This window comes from Felis catus, chromosome D3 (assembly GCF_018350175.1).
Source record: "Felis catus isolate Fca126 chromosome D3, F.catus_Fca126_mat1.0, whole genome shotgun sequence".
NCBI lineage: Eukaryota > Metazoa > Chordata > Mammalia > Carnivora > Felidae > Felis > Felis catus.
The window spans coordinates 20634061-20650575 of NC_058379.1; the positions used below are offsets into that span (position 1 = coordinate 20634061).

Here is a 16515-nt window from a genome sequence, read left to right on the forward strand (position 1 = left end):
TTTTAAATCCCTCTTTTTTTTTTTTTTGCTCATGTCTTTAATTATTTAAGCAATTACTGTTCACATTTGGACTTCTTTTAAGTTAATTCTTCTGTTCTCTTTTTTATGTGTACTATTTTTTCTATATTCATTTAGTTTTCATAAGTTAAAAATAATGAAAATCGTCCTAATAAGATTACCAAAAAAAGTAAAAGTGCTGAGTAAACATGTCGAGATGTGTGCAATTTGTATTTTAAAGGAAATTGTAAAAGTCCCTGAAGTATATGAAAGCACATTTGAAAAAACTGGCGAATGTTTACTTTTGTCTTCAATAAGAAAACTAACCATAAACATGTTAACCTTTTTAGCTGGTGATCTCATTTCTATCTTCTATGTTTTAGTTTGGAGTCTGGATAGAAGATACTTTCTAACTTCAAGGAAGTTGAGGGCAATCTGACTATGTATTGCAGACAGGGAAAGACATAACAATGGATTACAGAAAGGAATGTGAGAAATGAAAGGTCATGGAGTGTCTGAACTAGGGACACCCCGGAGGGAGTTTCATAAATCCATGGTGGGAGCCGTCAGCATGGCCGTGTGCACTTGCAGCCACAGTCAGCTGGCAGATTGAGGGGGAGAAGAAGCATCCTGGTGGATGCCATGGGCGTGCGGAGGGGGCTAGTGAGGTGAGTAGACTCATCCTTGGTGGGTGATGAGGGATGGAGTATGGTGATAATGGTGACCCATGACTTGATGTAAGTGAGGAGGGACAAGGGGTATAAGGAAGTGAAGAAATCAGCAGGGAAAGGGAAAGAGAAAATGCAGTTTCTTTCCTATTCCCAAAACCCTCCCACTCACCTTCACCCTGGACAGGAGGGGGTGCTATCTCTCCCACCCTGCCTCCTGCCTGGTCACCTTGACACCTTGGTTGTCGTAATTGTCACAAAAAATTGGTTGTGATAAAAGGTGATCTATTAAAAACTAGATGACAGCAGGGCTCCCTCAGCCTCTCAGGAGGTGTGATTCTCTTCCAGAGACTTCCTGCAAACTTCAGAATATAGAGTCATTTTTCTTATGCCCCAGAATCTGTTTCCCAAGAACTATCTGGACAGTAGATCCTCCAGAGAAACATTCTCCTCTTGTCGCGTATGTTCCAGGCTTTAGCCTTTTCCACTGAAAGTCATCACAGTGGACACCTGGGGACACAGGGGACTGTGGGATGGCTGTGGTATGGGGGCAGGAGGGCTCTCCTGGAACAAGGCCAATGACCAAGCATCCCAGGTTGAGTCTGTGTCCCTGTGGGCAGCACAGTCCCCAACCATCTCTGGGCTCCAATCTGCAGCTGATACTGTTTGGTACATTGATTCTGGGAAAGCAGTCTCAGTGCTGCTCTCACAAGGCCAAGGCCCATAAGGATGTGACATATAATCTCCCTCTGCTCTCAGGGCTGGGCTGTCACTCCCTTAGTGACACCCTCAGGCAGGGAGGGGGAACCTTTACAGTGAACTTTTTTATTCCAATCCAGAACTACAAGGCTTGTGACCTCAGGGACACAGTCCTCCTTATCTCCACCTCTCTACCACTCATATGTGAGTTCTTTGATGGGAACTTCCGGGTCCAGGTGACCTTGGTAATATCATCCTGTGCAAAGTGTCTGGTAATGTTTTTGACTTATTTGCTATTCAGGTTGTTTGTTTTCCTGTACTTTGTTTGTTTGAAAAGTTCATTGTATGGTTCCTTCCTTCCTTCCTTCCTTCCTTCCTTCCTTCCTTCCTTCCCCCCTCCCTTCCTTCCTTCCTCCCTTCCTTCTTCCCTACTTCCTTCCATCCTTTTTTCTTTCCTTCCTTTCTCATACACATTTACTTGTGTATTTATTTTGTACTGCTCAACTGTACAGAAAGAAGTTTGACAATTGATCTGAAATAAATTCTGTTTCTGGTTTATTGGTTTTCACTATTAGATTTTATTTTTGTCATTACTCTGGAGAAATGGTACACATCTTCTCTTACAGTATAGACACTGAGTATCAGATTTTCCAGTCAGTCAGGTCATACTACATATGAGTCATGGGCCGGGTGCTCTCCATCTGCTACAATGCTCCTGAACCCTCTGTGATCTTCTCTCATAGTCATTGCCTTTGAAGTTGGCCAAATATGCCAGTGCTTCTAATAACTTGGGGAAAAGGAAAGAAACTTTGCTCTGGAGCGACTACCAGCATGGGTAGAAAAAGTCCTTGTGAGGATCCCATCTGGAGGCCTGAAGAACACATGCCCTGAGCCCACACGTGCTGGAAACCAGCTGCCAAACAGGAGATTTTGTTCAGATACAAGGGATTAAGGACAGAACCAAGGTGTTCGGGTCTCATTCTTCACGTCTACTTGTCACCTCTACAGATATTCCACATAATCTGGCAGTGAGTTGGCTTCTGGCAGGTGCCTTGGGTGATTAACAATCTAGGATTATCTAAAAACCGACATTAAGCATGTAATTACCCAGACTGACCTATAAATTCACCCATCATTACAGCTGGCATGGGTCTCCCTTACAGATTCTCTTACGTGTTACTGTTGTGCCAAACGTGTTGCAGCTGTTGTTTTGTGAGGGTCTCCTGATAGGTTCCCTCAATCCCAGGGGACAGGCCCTGGCCTCTCCCATCGGTCTGTACATGAAAACACAATACTGGTGGGGAAAGTATTTTCTGCCCTTGCACCCTACTCTGGGTTTTAATGTACTTATTGGTATTTTCTTGGCAGTTCATAGTTTTCTTCTGATGCAGTGATGTATCTATTACCTTTAAGCCTATTCTAAAATTGCTCTGCACATTAGGACTGATATAAAAAGAACACTGTATATAAATAAGGTGTATCAATGGACCCTTGCCTTTATTACAGATTCTTCTTCCACTGCTGGATAAGGACCCCCATGGCCTGTTATCTCCAACAACCTGGACCCTGATTCACTGTACTGCGAAATACCCTGCTTGTTTTTTTCATTTCCTTAGACTCCCTGTTCCTCCTCACTTACTTTAAAATCACGGATCATCCTTATCATCATAATGTATTCTTTGTAACCACCGACATTAGTCTTGCTTGCCTCGCTAACAGCCCCCACAGAACCCACTATGCCACTTCCTCCCCAGCTGCCTGTGGCTGCAGGTGCACGTGGCCGTGCTGACTGTTCTCGCTCTGAATTTATGAGACTCCCTCTAGGGAGTCCCTAGCTCAGCCACTCTGTGATCCTCCATTTCTCCCATCCCTCTCTGTAATCCATTGTTACGCCTTTCCCCGTCCATAGTACATAGTCAGACTTTTCTAGATTTCCTTGAAGTTAGAATGTATCTCCCATCCAGACCCCAAATTGGAAACAGAAGCTAGAAGATAACTTGCAGGAGCTCACCTGTGAACTGTTACAATGTCTATATTTTGTTTTCTTCTTAAAGACAACAACAATATGTTCACCACTTTTTTCAAACGGGCTTTCACATTCTTCAGGGAGTTTTACAATTCCCTGTGATATACAGATTGCACACATCTCAGGATATTTGTTCTTACTGTAATAGCGCTCCCACTGGTCTTTTTTTAAGATTTGAAAACAATTTTTTACATATATTTTCAGAGGTGGGGAAGGGCAGAGAGAAAGAGAGAGAGAATCCGAAGCAGGCTCCACCCTGTCAGAACAGAGCCCAATGCGAAAACCATGAGATCACAAACCATGAGATCATGACCCGAGCAGAAATAAAGAGCCAGACGCTTAACCGAGCCACCCATGCGCACCAGCACTCCCACTATTCTTAAAATAAAACTTGCTTCAAGCTTAAGCATTCTTCATTTGCTGACCAAAGTTTTTTGGCCTATAGCAGAACTATCCTACTTTCCTTCAGATTTGCAGACCACTGGCCTTGAGGAGTGAAGGACCAAAGGCTCCCAGAGGATAAGTCAAACAGCAGATGTCAGTAAGTGTGTGCAGGGTCATGTCTTCATATGGTTCATGGTCTGGGCACCTGCTTCTCCTGCACAGAGCCCCTACCATTTTGACACCTTCCCGTGGTGAACCCTCTGGCTTCACCTGGACAAGAAAGATGGGTTTGGAGACATCTGTCCATAGTCTTCCCAGGTTGCCGGCTTCCTTTCTCACCTTCACTCGTCTCTCCAGCACTGATTTTTCAGTGACTATAGCAGAACCCGACTTTGGAACTGGTTCTTTGTCCAGTAACATTAGCACTTTTATTTTGTTGGTAATAATATTAAAATCATTTTCATTATTATTTTTTTGAGAGAGAGGAATGGAGAGAGAGAGAGTGACTGCAGGGGAGGGGCAGAGGGAGAAGGAGAGGGAGCATCTCAAGCAGGCTCCATGCTTGGCAACAGCCTGACCTGGGGCTCGATCTCACGACCGTGATCCTAACATAAGATGAAATAAGCAGTCAGTCACTTAACAGATGAGTGACCCAGGCATCCCTTCATCATATTTTTAAAGTGTTTACGTTAATTGGGGCGCCTGGGTGGCTCAGTGGGTTGAGCGTCCGACTTCGGCTCAGGTCATGATCTCACGGTTCGTGAGTTTGAGCCCCGTGTCGGGCTCTGTGCTGACAGCTCAGAGCCTGGAGCCTGCTTTGGATTCTGTGTCTCCCTCTCTCTCTGCCCCTCCCCCGCTCATGCTCTGTCGCTCTCTCTCTCTCTCGCTCGCTCGCTCTCTCTGTCAAAAACAAACACTAAAAAAAAAATTTAAAAAAGGTTTTAATGTTTATTTATTTTTGAGAGAGAGAGAGAGAGACAGATACAGACACAGAGAGACAGAGTGCAAGTGGGGGAGGGGCATAGAGAGAGGTAGACACAGAATCTGAAACAGGCTCCAGGCTCTGAGCTGTCAGCACAGAGCCCAAGGCGGGGCTCAGACTTGGGAACGATGAGATCATGACCTGAGCCAAAGTTGAATGTTTAATAACTGACTGAGCCACCCAGGAGCCCCCTCCCTTCATTATTTTTAACTTATGAAAAAGTATCATTATTATTTAAAGATTATTGAAATAATTAATAGAAACTTTAATTTATATTTCTGGTGACTTCACTGAATTTTCTTATCAGTGCAATATTTTTCATCTAAATACCTTGAGCTTTCTATAAGCAGAAAGTTTGGAGGTCCCTAGAACAAAACCAAAACAAAAGAAAAATAAAGACAGAAAAAGAGGAGACAGCTTTCCTGACCCAAAAGCAATAATTTAAGCCCCCAGCTGTTTTCTGGAATCCATACCCTGCAGGCTCTACTTGCCCAGTACACATCTTGCAGAACCTTCTAGGAAGCGTTGGAACAAATAAATACAACAACCTGGTCATAGAAGATTTTAAGGGAACAAAGGGAATGCGAAAACTAAGTCTCTACGAGGTCAGGAAACAGTCTGACCACATCAGAGACAAGAACTCAGTGGTGTCACACCCAGTGTTGTTTCAAAAGTAAAGCTGACCTAAAGCACATTCTTCAGTTGTTTTTGCAGGGTTCAAACCGCGCCCCAAAGGGTTAATGAGGTTAAAACTGTCCCCAGCAGGACCTGCACTGACACCCCTTCTTTTTTCACAGGAAAGTCAACCTTCTGTTTCAGAGGCAAACAGCAGGACGGGCTTGGCAGCCTAGACCAGTTACATCCTCCACCAACTCCACCTGCTCAGATGGACCCCGGCGTGTCCTCCAGGGACCTCCACCTCAGGATGATGTTCAGTCTCCACTCTCGGAGGAGCACAAGCTTCAGCTAACACCTCACAGGATACACACACAGGCCCGTGCTCTCAGGACCCCTGCACAACCTGGTGCCACCTTACGTGAGATGACAAAACTCCCTCTTCTGGGTCTCCATCCTAACCCTGAATCAAAGGAACCCACTCTCCTCCATCAGGGAGTCACAGCTTTGGAAGTTACTCCCCTGATCTCCTTATTGGCTGCAGATCAAGATTCCTTTGTGTGACATCTAGTGCAGCCTCTCCCCCTGTGAGTCACCAAGGAGTGAACTCATGGTGGTTCTGTGACACTTGGACCTGATACATTTCATCCCTTAACAAGAAAACCTGGCTTATTCTCCCTACTCTTTACCTGTGGTTTTAGTGACATTTATTGAATGTATTAATAAGAAATTGCCAATACATATTGTAAGGGTTAAATTGTAGTGTAGGGCTAATGCTTAGCTTGAAAAATAACAGCTTTGTGTTGACACTGAAGGTTAAGAGATAACAGCCTTGCTTTGCTCTGGTAAACCACGCCTCATACCCTTGTAAATTAGGCTTCACCAATTAAGGAAACAAAAGTTCAAAGAGAAGAGCATCAGAGGCAGGGTCAAGGAGATCCACTGGTTGCAACTTAGAGGCTGAAAGTCTAAAGTAAACACCTCATTAGGCAACTGTTTCTAACTCATCTGGAACCTGTTTCTTTGTTCTGTTCCCAGGTGATGATAAAACGATGTGATCGGTTATAAAAACTCTGTACCCCGGCTGTTCGAGGCCGCACTCTTATCAACAGTGTTGGTCCCGATCGGTCGGCCTTGCCTCTCATTGTAATAAACTTTGTTGTGACTGTCACTGGTGCCCGTAGCATTCTGTTTCAGGAGTCGTGTGGATGCAACACATATAAACTAAATATATTTGATCGTTTTTACTCCTTATATCAATGTTAGAATCCAGTAAAAAAATAAAAACAGTAATTAATTTAAGAAGTATTCTTTAAAGTTGGTTTCCTTTTGATATGATTTTTTCACATTTAAACAAAATTTTCATGAGAATTTCCAAGTAGCTAAGGTGAAATATCCATGACAGCTCTTAAAAACACCTGCATGATTAAGAAGGCAGAAGAAACTACACAAGACTCACACTCTTTTAACACATGAGGCAGACCATGCATCATCTTCACACAACATGGAAGTGAAATAAATGAGGAAGTAAATGCAAATGCAAAAGTAAATGCAGGGACCCTGGTGGCCTCGCTCGCACGCTCACACCACAAGTCATGAGCTTTAGTGGAAAGAGAAGTCAGTTCCAGAAACATCTGTGAAGAGAGAAGGAGAAAGTTAGCAGTGGCCTGAACCACCCTCAGAGGAGAAAGTCCCCTAAGTGTGAAGACACAGGACAGCGTGTGGGGAGACCTGACCCTGACCGCAGGATGGGCATTCAGGGCGAGCAGGAGGGAGATAGGAGGCCTCAGATGCACTGTTGTGAGCAGATGGGCGAGGAAGTTGGGAGAGCAGCTCTGGAAACACCTCAGTGATGGGAAAAGAGGGGGAAGGAGACAGTAAGCACCTGCCAGCCACGAGGGATAAGGAAGAAGAGAAAAGAGAAACAGCCCACCTCCCTACCACAAGGAAAGCAAAAATGTATGATACAAAAACTAGAAAAATTGTCTAATAATCACATAATAATTTTCATAACAGAATGGAAGAGTCACTGGCTAAAGTTTTGAACAAAAATGGAATCTTCAAAAGTATACACAGTTTAAAAATGACAAGGGGATAACAGATATTGGAAAATAAAAATTAAAAAAATGAAATCTGTAATTACTTGATAGAGCGCTAAAGAAAACTAAATTATGCTTATTTAGACAGCCTCTTATTAAAATGGGTATCATCCAGATCAGTTAGCACGGCATCCATACAAGGGTGGTTTGCAAATAAGTGAAGAGGGGTCCATGCCATGGAGGATATGCACCAGGTTCTGCTTCTGAGCACACAAGTGAGACACCTGCACAAACCTCTCGCTCCCCTCCTGGGACAGCAGAGTGGAACCCTTCATGCAAGTCATTCCATCCCCTGGGGTGCCGGAACTGAATTTGGGGAAAGCTGGATGTGAGTTGGGGCTGGGAGGCCTCTCCTGGGCTGCAGTGAGCACAGAGCAGAGGGCACAATGTAGGACCCCAGGCCTGGGTTTCCAGCTTAGACCCCTACAGACTATCAGGGAGAATGTGACCTGAGCCCAGAGAGCACAAGGGCAGAGGGCACATACGTCCCTCCACAGCGTCTATGTGGGAGGCCTGAGGGGACAGCCAATCTCTCTCTCAACTCAAGACATTTCCCACTCTTGCAGTTCATTCCCTATAACCCTGTGCCCTGACCTTGTGTGTGTGTGTGTATGATTTAAGGTGTGTGTGTGTGTATGATTTAAGTATATATATATATATATATGTGTGTGTGTGTGTGTGTGTGTGTGTGTGTGTAATCATACATATGAAACACAAATTACTTACATAAAATATTAGATATGGATATACATATATACACACTTCTGGCCAACCACTCTCACTTAACATAGAACTGTATGTCCTATTCCTACAAATGCTTACTGTTTCTCTCTGAACTTCACATAAAACATCTGATCACTGTCTTTCATAGTGAGTTAGATGAAAACCCAACAGATGTCCATGACCTCACAATTCTGTTTGTTCCTCATAGCACAGTATGTGGAGCTTGTTGATACTTAGCTGGCACTCAGTCAATATTTTTAAATTAAAAAATAAATCAGTGAATAAAAAAAAGAAAAAAATACACATATCACTTTCTTTAACTTATGGCTAAAACATACATCTCCATTTTATTTTGGACCGTCATCATCCATCCAGATTCTTACCCACAGGCACGGGTGTTATCTTAGACACATCCTTATACCTCACATGTAACCTCCAGGTAATTCCTAAATTTGGTGCTTTTCACAACAAAAGTAACTTTAAAATGTCCATACTACCCAAATCAATCTATAGATTAAATACAATTTCTGTGAAAAGTCCAATGACATTTTTTCACAGAAATAGAAAAAAAGTCCTGAAGTTTGTATCGAGTCAGAAAAGCCTCCAGGGGCCAAAGCAATCTTGGGAAAGAACTGTTGCAGGGTGTATGGCCAGAGTCACAAAAGGTGAGTCCGCAAAGTGCCGTTAAGTGAAGGTCCTCATACTCGAGTCGGAATGAGGCCCCAACTCTAGAATGAAGCTTCTTTTTATTAGGATAACTGCTAAAGACTACGTACATAAAGTCAGCTAAGCAAGTGTGTTACTCAATCGAATGGTCTAGCTTTTCAAGGTTGAATTTCCAGTTAACTGATTTCTGTATCACTAGGAAGGGTCAGATGTGAAGGAGGATCCACCTTGGACACGTTCAGCTATGTAAACATGTCCTAAAGCCTTGCACCTTCTCCAGCCCTTCCCTTTTGAAGTCTTTTCCTTGGAGGCTTCTCTCCTGCATCTCCCACAAAGGACAAAGCTGGAGTCATCATACTTTCTGCTTTCAAATTTTGTAGTCATGAAAACAGTGTGGTACTGGTGTAGAATGAGACACATAGATAGATGCCACAGGAAAAAAAGAGACCAGAAATAAATGCAAGTTCCCCTTGACCACCAGGGAGGATGTAGGCTGAAAACAAGGACTTTGCACGGTCTCTGGAAGAGAGCTAACGTGGATTTTGAAGGGGATTCAGCCAGGAATGTGCGTGAATCATACCGCAGATGCCCCAGATGAGATCCTCAGGTTCTCACTGGTGTTTCCTGACACATTTTGGGAGAGAGAGCTGGAAATGCCGGACCCCGTGCAATGGGACACATTGATACTCATGCCATGGTGGGCAGCGTGCATCCACATGGTCAATCTGGGGTAAGAAACGCAGCCCAAAGGACGCTTTCACCTGGGTCGGGGCACACCTGCCAAGAGCCGCTGCAGGAGCTGCCCTCTTTTCTCTGCTGCTTCCTGCGTTGGCACGGGGTCCTGGGCCCTGGTTCCACTGCCATTCCAGGTTACCCATTCCCCTGCTGGTGCAGTTACTGTTGGGAATGATGAAAAGGTCCTAGAAATGGGTAGTTGTGACGGTTACATAACACTGCAAATACACTTAGCGTCTCTGAGAATGATTAAACTAGTAAATTTACCGTTATGTGTATTTTCGTAATTTTTAAAAAAATTTTTTTTAACGTTTATTTATTTTTGAGACAGAGAGAGACAGAGCATGAACGGGGGAGCGTCAGAGAGAGGGAGACACAGAATCTGAAACAGGCTTCAGGCTCTGAGCTGTCAGCACAGAGCCCGACGTGGGGCTCGAACTCACGGACCGCGAGATCATGACCCGAGCCGAAGTCGGCCGCTTAACCGACTGAGCCACCCAGGCGCCCCTGTATTTTCGTAATTAGTAACTAAAAGTTGAAAATCAAAATTATATTTAAGAAGCTATAGTCAAACAAATACCCTTGCCACCCTTATATGTGCTCCCCTATTGTAACTCACCCCATCACTAACAAGTTATAGCAATTAAAAAATTTGTTTTCTTCCTGCAGATTCCACATGTAAATGAGATTGCACAGTATTTGTCTTTCTCCGCTGGGCTTATTTCACGTAGGGCAATGTCCTGCAGATTCGTCCAAGCTGTCACTAATGACAGGACTTCCTCCTGGAAAGACCCATGGGGTTGACTTCCTTTGTGCACACATGAGGGAGATCCTGCTCCTGGTACCCCACTGCCTTCCTACTACTGGGATCACTGATGAGGAGAGGAGAATAGGACACAGTCAGTGCCTTGGGGGCTCGGGACGCCAGCCACGGGGGTGCCCATTGGGCCCTGGTGGTGGCAGCTGTGGGAAACTCACATCTGAGGGATCTACTTCACCCACCTTCCTGAGAGCAGGCTCAGCATTTTGTAGCAATGGTGGCACTTCCTCCTTACCCTCACAAGCCCCACTGGGAGGTTTGCTAACCTGACACCCAAAGCTCCTCCCAGGGCTAGTCGCCATCTCCCGACATCACACCTGAAGGGCAGGTACCCAGCCAGTGCGCCAGGCCAGCGGAGACACACAGCAACTCAGTCAGCCCTGAGCACAGGAGCCTGGAGGGAAGGGAGGGCCTCGGCTCTGACCCCTGGAGATACAGAGTACATATTGTGGAGGACTGTCCACCAGCCAGGATGGTGCCTGCACTCTGAAAACTAACTAATTTGATGTGCCTTTGTGAAGAGAACAAAAGCCAGCTCGATAGGCTCTGATATTTACACGTGGATGACCATACAAAGTGTCTGTGTTATCATCGTCACTTTGTTGCCTTTTCTGTTTTTAATTTCCCTGAGAGTTCTGATACATTGCATAAGAAACTGGGAAGAAGTCATTCAGATCCAGAAGCCACTGACAGGTACAGTCAGTGTGTATGCGAGTTATTTCAAACTTCAGGAGAGTCGGAATGCAAGGGTCTGACAATTAATGAAATGGGTATAGGACATTGGGCAGGTGTCATTATGGCTGGTGGTCACAGTGGAGGGTCCAGCTCCTCCCAGGCAAAGGCTGCCATAAATGCTCATGCAATACAGGGTCCTTAGGAAGGTTTAGCCTGCACCCCAAGATATCTCAGGAGAACATGGTGTGTGCCTGAGACCCCTGTGGCTGGATCGTGTGGAGAAAGGGAGGGAGAGGAGAGGTCACCCGGGGTGCTCTGGGCCCCATGGAGGGAAGAACTCTTTTAACAAATGTGAATTTATCCATTCTTCTTTTTTTTTTTTTTTCAATGTTTATTTATTTTTGGGACAGAGAGAGACAGAGCATGAACGGGGGAGGGGCAGAGAGAGAGGGAGACACAGAATCGGAAACAGGCTCCAGGCTCCGAGCCATCAGCCCAGAGCCTGACGTGGGGCTCGAACTCACGGACCGCGAGATCGTGACCTGGCTGAAGTCGGACGCTTAACCGACTGCGCCACCCAGGCGCCCCCCCCCCCCCCAGAGACTTTTTATCCAGGCTTTGCCTGCCGTCAGCGCTGCTCATTAGAGATTTTGCTCTGTGGGAAGTCCTAGGACAGAATTTGTGACAGGGAGAGCTGGTTGGGGACACTGAAGGGACAGCTGTGGCACAGCACAGGACACGGAAGGGTGTGTCCCCACGTGGGACACAAGGAGGTGATTGACTGGACCTCAGGCTATGAATTTCCATCCTCAGAAAATGAGAAAATAAACCTTGAACTACATAGGATGAAACAAGTACTGAATGAAGTGGCCAGAGTCTGAACAGATGCCAAATTAGACATCAGGGTAGAAAGGAACAGAGGGAACAAAATCGCATTCATTGAAGAAAGGAAGCTGCTGGAAATGAGGACAGGAACAGCGGCATCACATGTCCAGCAACATGGGACTGTCACCCAGGCAAACAGGGAGATCACACTGAGGTCACTGGCCTCAAAGCCATGCTGGAGTCACAAAAGCTCGGTAACATTAAATATTTAGCAGGGTCTGTGTTTTATAGCCTGTGAATATAATATAGCATCTATTTAAAGAGACTCTGATTCTGGACTTCAAGCTGGATTACAGAGCTCGAGTCATCAGGACAGTATGGTACTGGCACAGGACAGGCACAGAGATCAATGGAACAGAATAGAAAACCCAAATACATGGCCAGTTCATGTCCGACAGCAGGAAAGAATATCCAATGGAAAAAAGACAGTCTTTTCAACAAATGGCATGGGGTAAACTGGACAGAAACATGCGGAAGAATAGAACCGGACCACTTTCTTACACTTATTTTTCTATACAAAAATAAAATCAAAATGGATGCAAGGCCTAAATGTGAGATGGGAAACCATCAAAATCCTAGAGGAGAACACAGGCAGCAACCTTTTGACCTTGGCCTTAGCAACTTTTTACCAGAACTGCAGGGCACAAGGCAGGCCTCCCCTGGATGGGCCACACCGACATGAAGGTTATCATGAGTTAAAAAGCAGTCGATGCCCATACACTCAGGAAAAGCTCTTCATGTCTCTTCAAGTGACTGAAACATTCAGGGGGGGCAGCTGCCCCAGGAAGACAGCTGGCACCACAGACAACTGCACTAGGATATGAACGAGGTGGGGCAGACGGGGACCCAGCAAAGCCTGTTTGGTCACAGTCCTCTGTGTCCCATCGTTTCCCAGGGGCCCTGCACACATTGTTTATGAAACACCTACTCTATTCTTCTTCTTCTGTCTGTGAAGTGCATTTATTTGCATTGAATACTAGACCCCTACCTCCTTCCATGTAATTCAGAAAAACATAGATCTCATTTTGCCTGCGTGTCTTTTGACTTTCTAGGTCTATGTTGACTCCCATATGTTCACTATTAAATTTCTTGTGTGTCACTTCAACCTCCTCAAGGACAGGTCTCACCACAGAGGACTCTCCCCTATAGGATCCTCCACAGAAGCTTCTCAATAAAAGAGGCTTGGAGACAAAATCTGTGGACCCAGAGGTTTTTATCTCACTTCCTCGTTATCTGAGTCACTGTGAGTAACCACTGCCATGATCTGTAGCACAGTAATAGTCAGCCTCGTCCTCAGGCTGCGGCCCAGAGATGAGCAGAAGCCCTGCATTGGCCGAGGCATCTTTGGACCCGGAGAAGCGGCTGGGGACCCCAGGGCCCTGGTGCTTATCTGAGTCTGAGTAGTAGTACAGGAGATACCGGGGAGGGCTCCCTGGCTTCTGCTGGAACCAACTTATGTAGTAGCCTCCAACACTGAAGCCGCTGCTCAGGGTGCAGGTGAGTCTGGCTGTTGTTCCCGGAGATGCAGACAGGGAGGACGGCTGGGTCAGCACAGGCTGGGACAGGGAACCTGCAAAGAAACAGGGAGAAATTTCTCAAGATTCTGACTTCAGGAGGAGTGATTTTGAGGGCTGCCCAGTTTCCGTGAGGCCTTTCCCCACCTGCACAATGGGAGAGGAGCATGAGGAGGACAGGAGTCCAGGCCATGGTGATACAGATCCTGGTCCCCACTGCTGGCAGGGCTGCCCGAGGCCTCCTTTTCTCCTCCACTATCTGCCAGAGGAGGGCCGTCCATGCAAATGAGGCACATCTGGTGACTGCCCAGCCCCTCCCTCGGCCCTGATGCCGGAACCCGGCCAGACACCACACACTGAGGAGGATGGAGGTTGGCTTCACCCCTGGGGAGATCCCTGGGAGGAAGCACCTGCTGAAACAACACAAAGGTCCCTCCTCAGGGGACTCTGCTAGGCCAGAGAGGACGCAACTGCTGAGTCCCCACCAGGAGCACAGGGCTCAGTCCCCGGGTCAGGTGCCCTTGACTGAATGGTCCTCGCTAAGCAGCTTTGTAGGAAGCACAAGACAGTCCCACAGCACCCCTCCTGGTCACAGGGTACAGCACTCACTGTGTCTCAAAGCCCCGAGAGCCCAGCTGGTTTCTGCAGCTCACCAGGTCCCTGTCTTTGCACACATCCATCGTCCAATCCTTAGCACATGTTCCCCCTGCTATCTGAAAGTACATCACCCCTAAGAACCTTAGCCACAAACGGCAGAAGGCAAAGAAGCCATTAACATTAATTTATATGGACAATTGGTTGCATGTTTCCAGACTCAAAAAGCAACCTTTCCTAGGCTTCTCTAATACCTATGGACACATCTTGTTCTCAGATGCACAAAATGTATGGAGAGTAAGAGCACATAACGTACACAGTTCAAAGCTCTGGTGCCCTGGTGCTGAGATGCTGTGTGTGCAGTTCTCAGGAGAGGAGCTAGATGGCACCCTTGATGCTGCTTGATTGCTCCCTGTCTCTGTAGAGGCTTCCTGCAAAACAAAGGCTGGATGCTATTTTAGTTCTTCTTCCTTTGTAAAACTGAAAATCCTCCTCAGATTTCTTTTAGCAGCAAAGACAGGTACTAATGTAAATGTGTCCTACAAGGTAAGTGGCTTAAACAGAACTTTCAAAAGGTAATGATACCTGTACCATGATTCTGATCCTTGTGTTTAATTATTGTAACTTCTCCCTCCAGGAGAAGCCCTGGTCCATGGGATGTGCAAATATGTGCATATATAATTAATTAAAGGATGTTCTAGACAAAGCTGAATGACCCAGGTGTGCATCAGGTCAGGTGTCACAGAAGAGGGGACAATTGAGCTGCTTGGAAGAAATTGTAGAGGTTGTTCCCAGGAAAGGAATAGAAAGAGAATTTTGTAGGAATACACTCACCTAGTGGCATATTCCAAAGAGGATAATTCAGCCAACATCTCAAAAAATTGAATTGAATGTGTTGCTAATAATTACATTTGATGTATTGATCAGTAGATAAATACATACATACATACATACATACGTACAATAGCTTTGGTTAGCTTCACATTTACCAGTGGAGAGTGTCCCATACTTTTTAATCTTAGGAGTTGACTTTATATTCCCCAAATTTGTAGGTTCTGCATATCTGTGTCATGTATCTCTTGTCAGGAGTTTGTTTTGGTGTCATAACATTTCCTTATATTAAAAGAAAATTCCCTACCTGTATTTTTAAAAAATTTTTTTTTCAACGTTTTTTATTTATTTTTGGGACAGAGAGAGACAGAGCATGAACGGGGGAGGGGCAGAGAGAGAGGGAGACACAGAATCGGAAACAGACTCCAGGCTCTGAGCCATCAGCCCAGAGCCTGACGCGGGGCTCGAACTCACGGACCGCGAGATCGTGACCTGGCTGAAGTCGGACGCTTAACCGACTGCGCCACCCAGGCGCCCCCCTACCTGTATTTTATTACACATTGTCTTAGTTTAATAGAGGTTAAATGTGAGACTTTAATGTTTTTCAGATGTGTTCAATGTCTGAGCATTTGCTTCCATAAACCCTCACTTTCTCATTGCACCATGGATCTACCTCAACTTGCACTGTGCAAATGATTCCCACACTTCTCGACTCAAAGCCCTTTTTAGTAAATTTCTGTGACCAGAAACACCCACATCGAACTCAGACAGGTCCTTCAGTGCTGTTGGCATAAAACCCAAAGTCTTTCCTACCCAATGTGTTCATTATGGTCTGCCCCCCCCTTCTCCACTCCCTGAACAGCCACGCCCCTTGATCTCTACCTCCAACTTCCCTTCTTTCCTATTACTTAAAATCCTGAATTCCCATCTCCTCCAAGGTCTCCAAGCTGCCTCTTCCTCAGCTTGTTGGGAGGAGATGCGAGATAACCTGACATCATGGATGAAACACATATTTTGGCAACTCTGAGTAGAACTTTATAGCAGGATATGCATACATCATCCCTCATAAGAAAAAAGCTAGAGATGGAAAGATAGATAGATGATAGATAGATAGATAGATAGATAGATAAGTAGATTATAGATATAGATATAGATATAGATATAGATATAGATAAGGGAATAGATAGATATAGGTCATGGCCCTGTTCAAGTTGAAAAACAATAAACAAAAGTGTAAAGAATAGCCTGCATCCATGTCCAACCACAAGGTCTCACTTTGCTGACTCTTCCACCTTTCTTTGTCCCTCATCCTCCTCCCTTCCTGAACATAAAACAAATCCAAACACTCCATCATCAGTATGGCTTTCACTGATGTATGAACTTTGAGAGATTTAGCACGTTACCTTCATGTTCAGTGTTCCAGAGTTCTTGTACATTAAAGCAATGGGTTCCAACTACTCTCACATTACATGTATCTGTGTTGTCATTTCCTACATCTCAGGAGAAAGAAAGGGATGACTGTGTTCTCTACATGAGCTCACAGAAGGGAAAATCAAAACAGGGCATGAAGATGCTCTAACCATGATGGGATGTGACTTCACA

General features: G+C 45.4%; 2 gene segments (V, D, J or C); both read right to left on the reverse strand.

Moving 5' to 3' along the window:
- Positions 1–16515, reverse strand: part of LOC109496970 — a 927213-nt gene that overhangs the window by 637975 nt on the left and 272723 nt on the right.
- Positions 5079–13783, reverse strand: LOC111557360. The segment is given in 3 exon segments: positions 5079–5086; positions 13227–13544; positions 13636–13783. Coding segments are annotated over 3 exon segments (372 nt in total).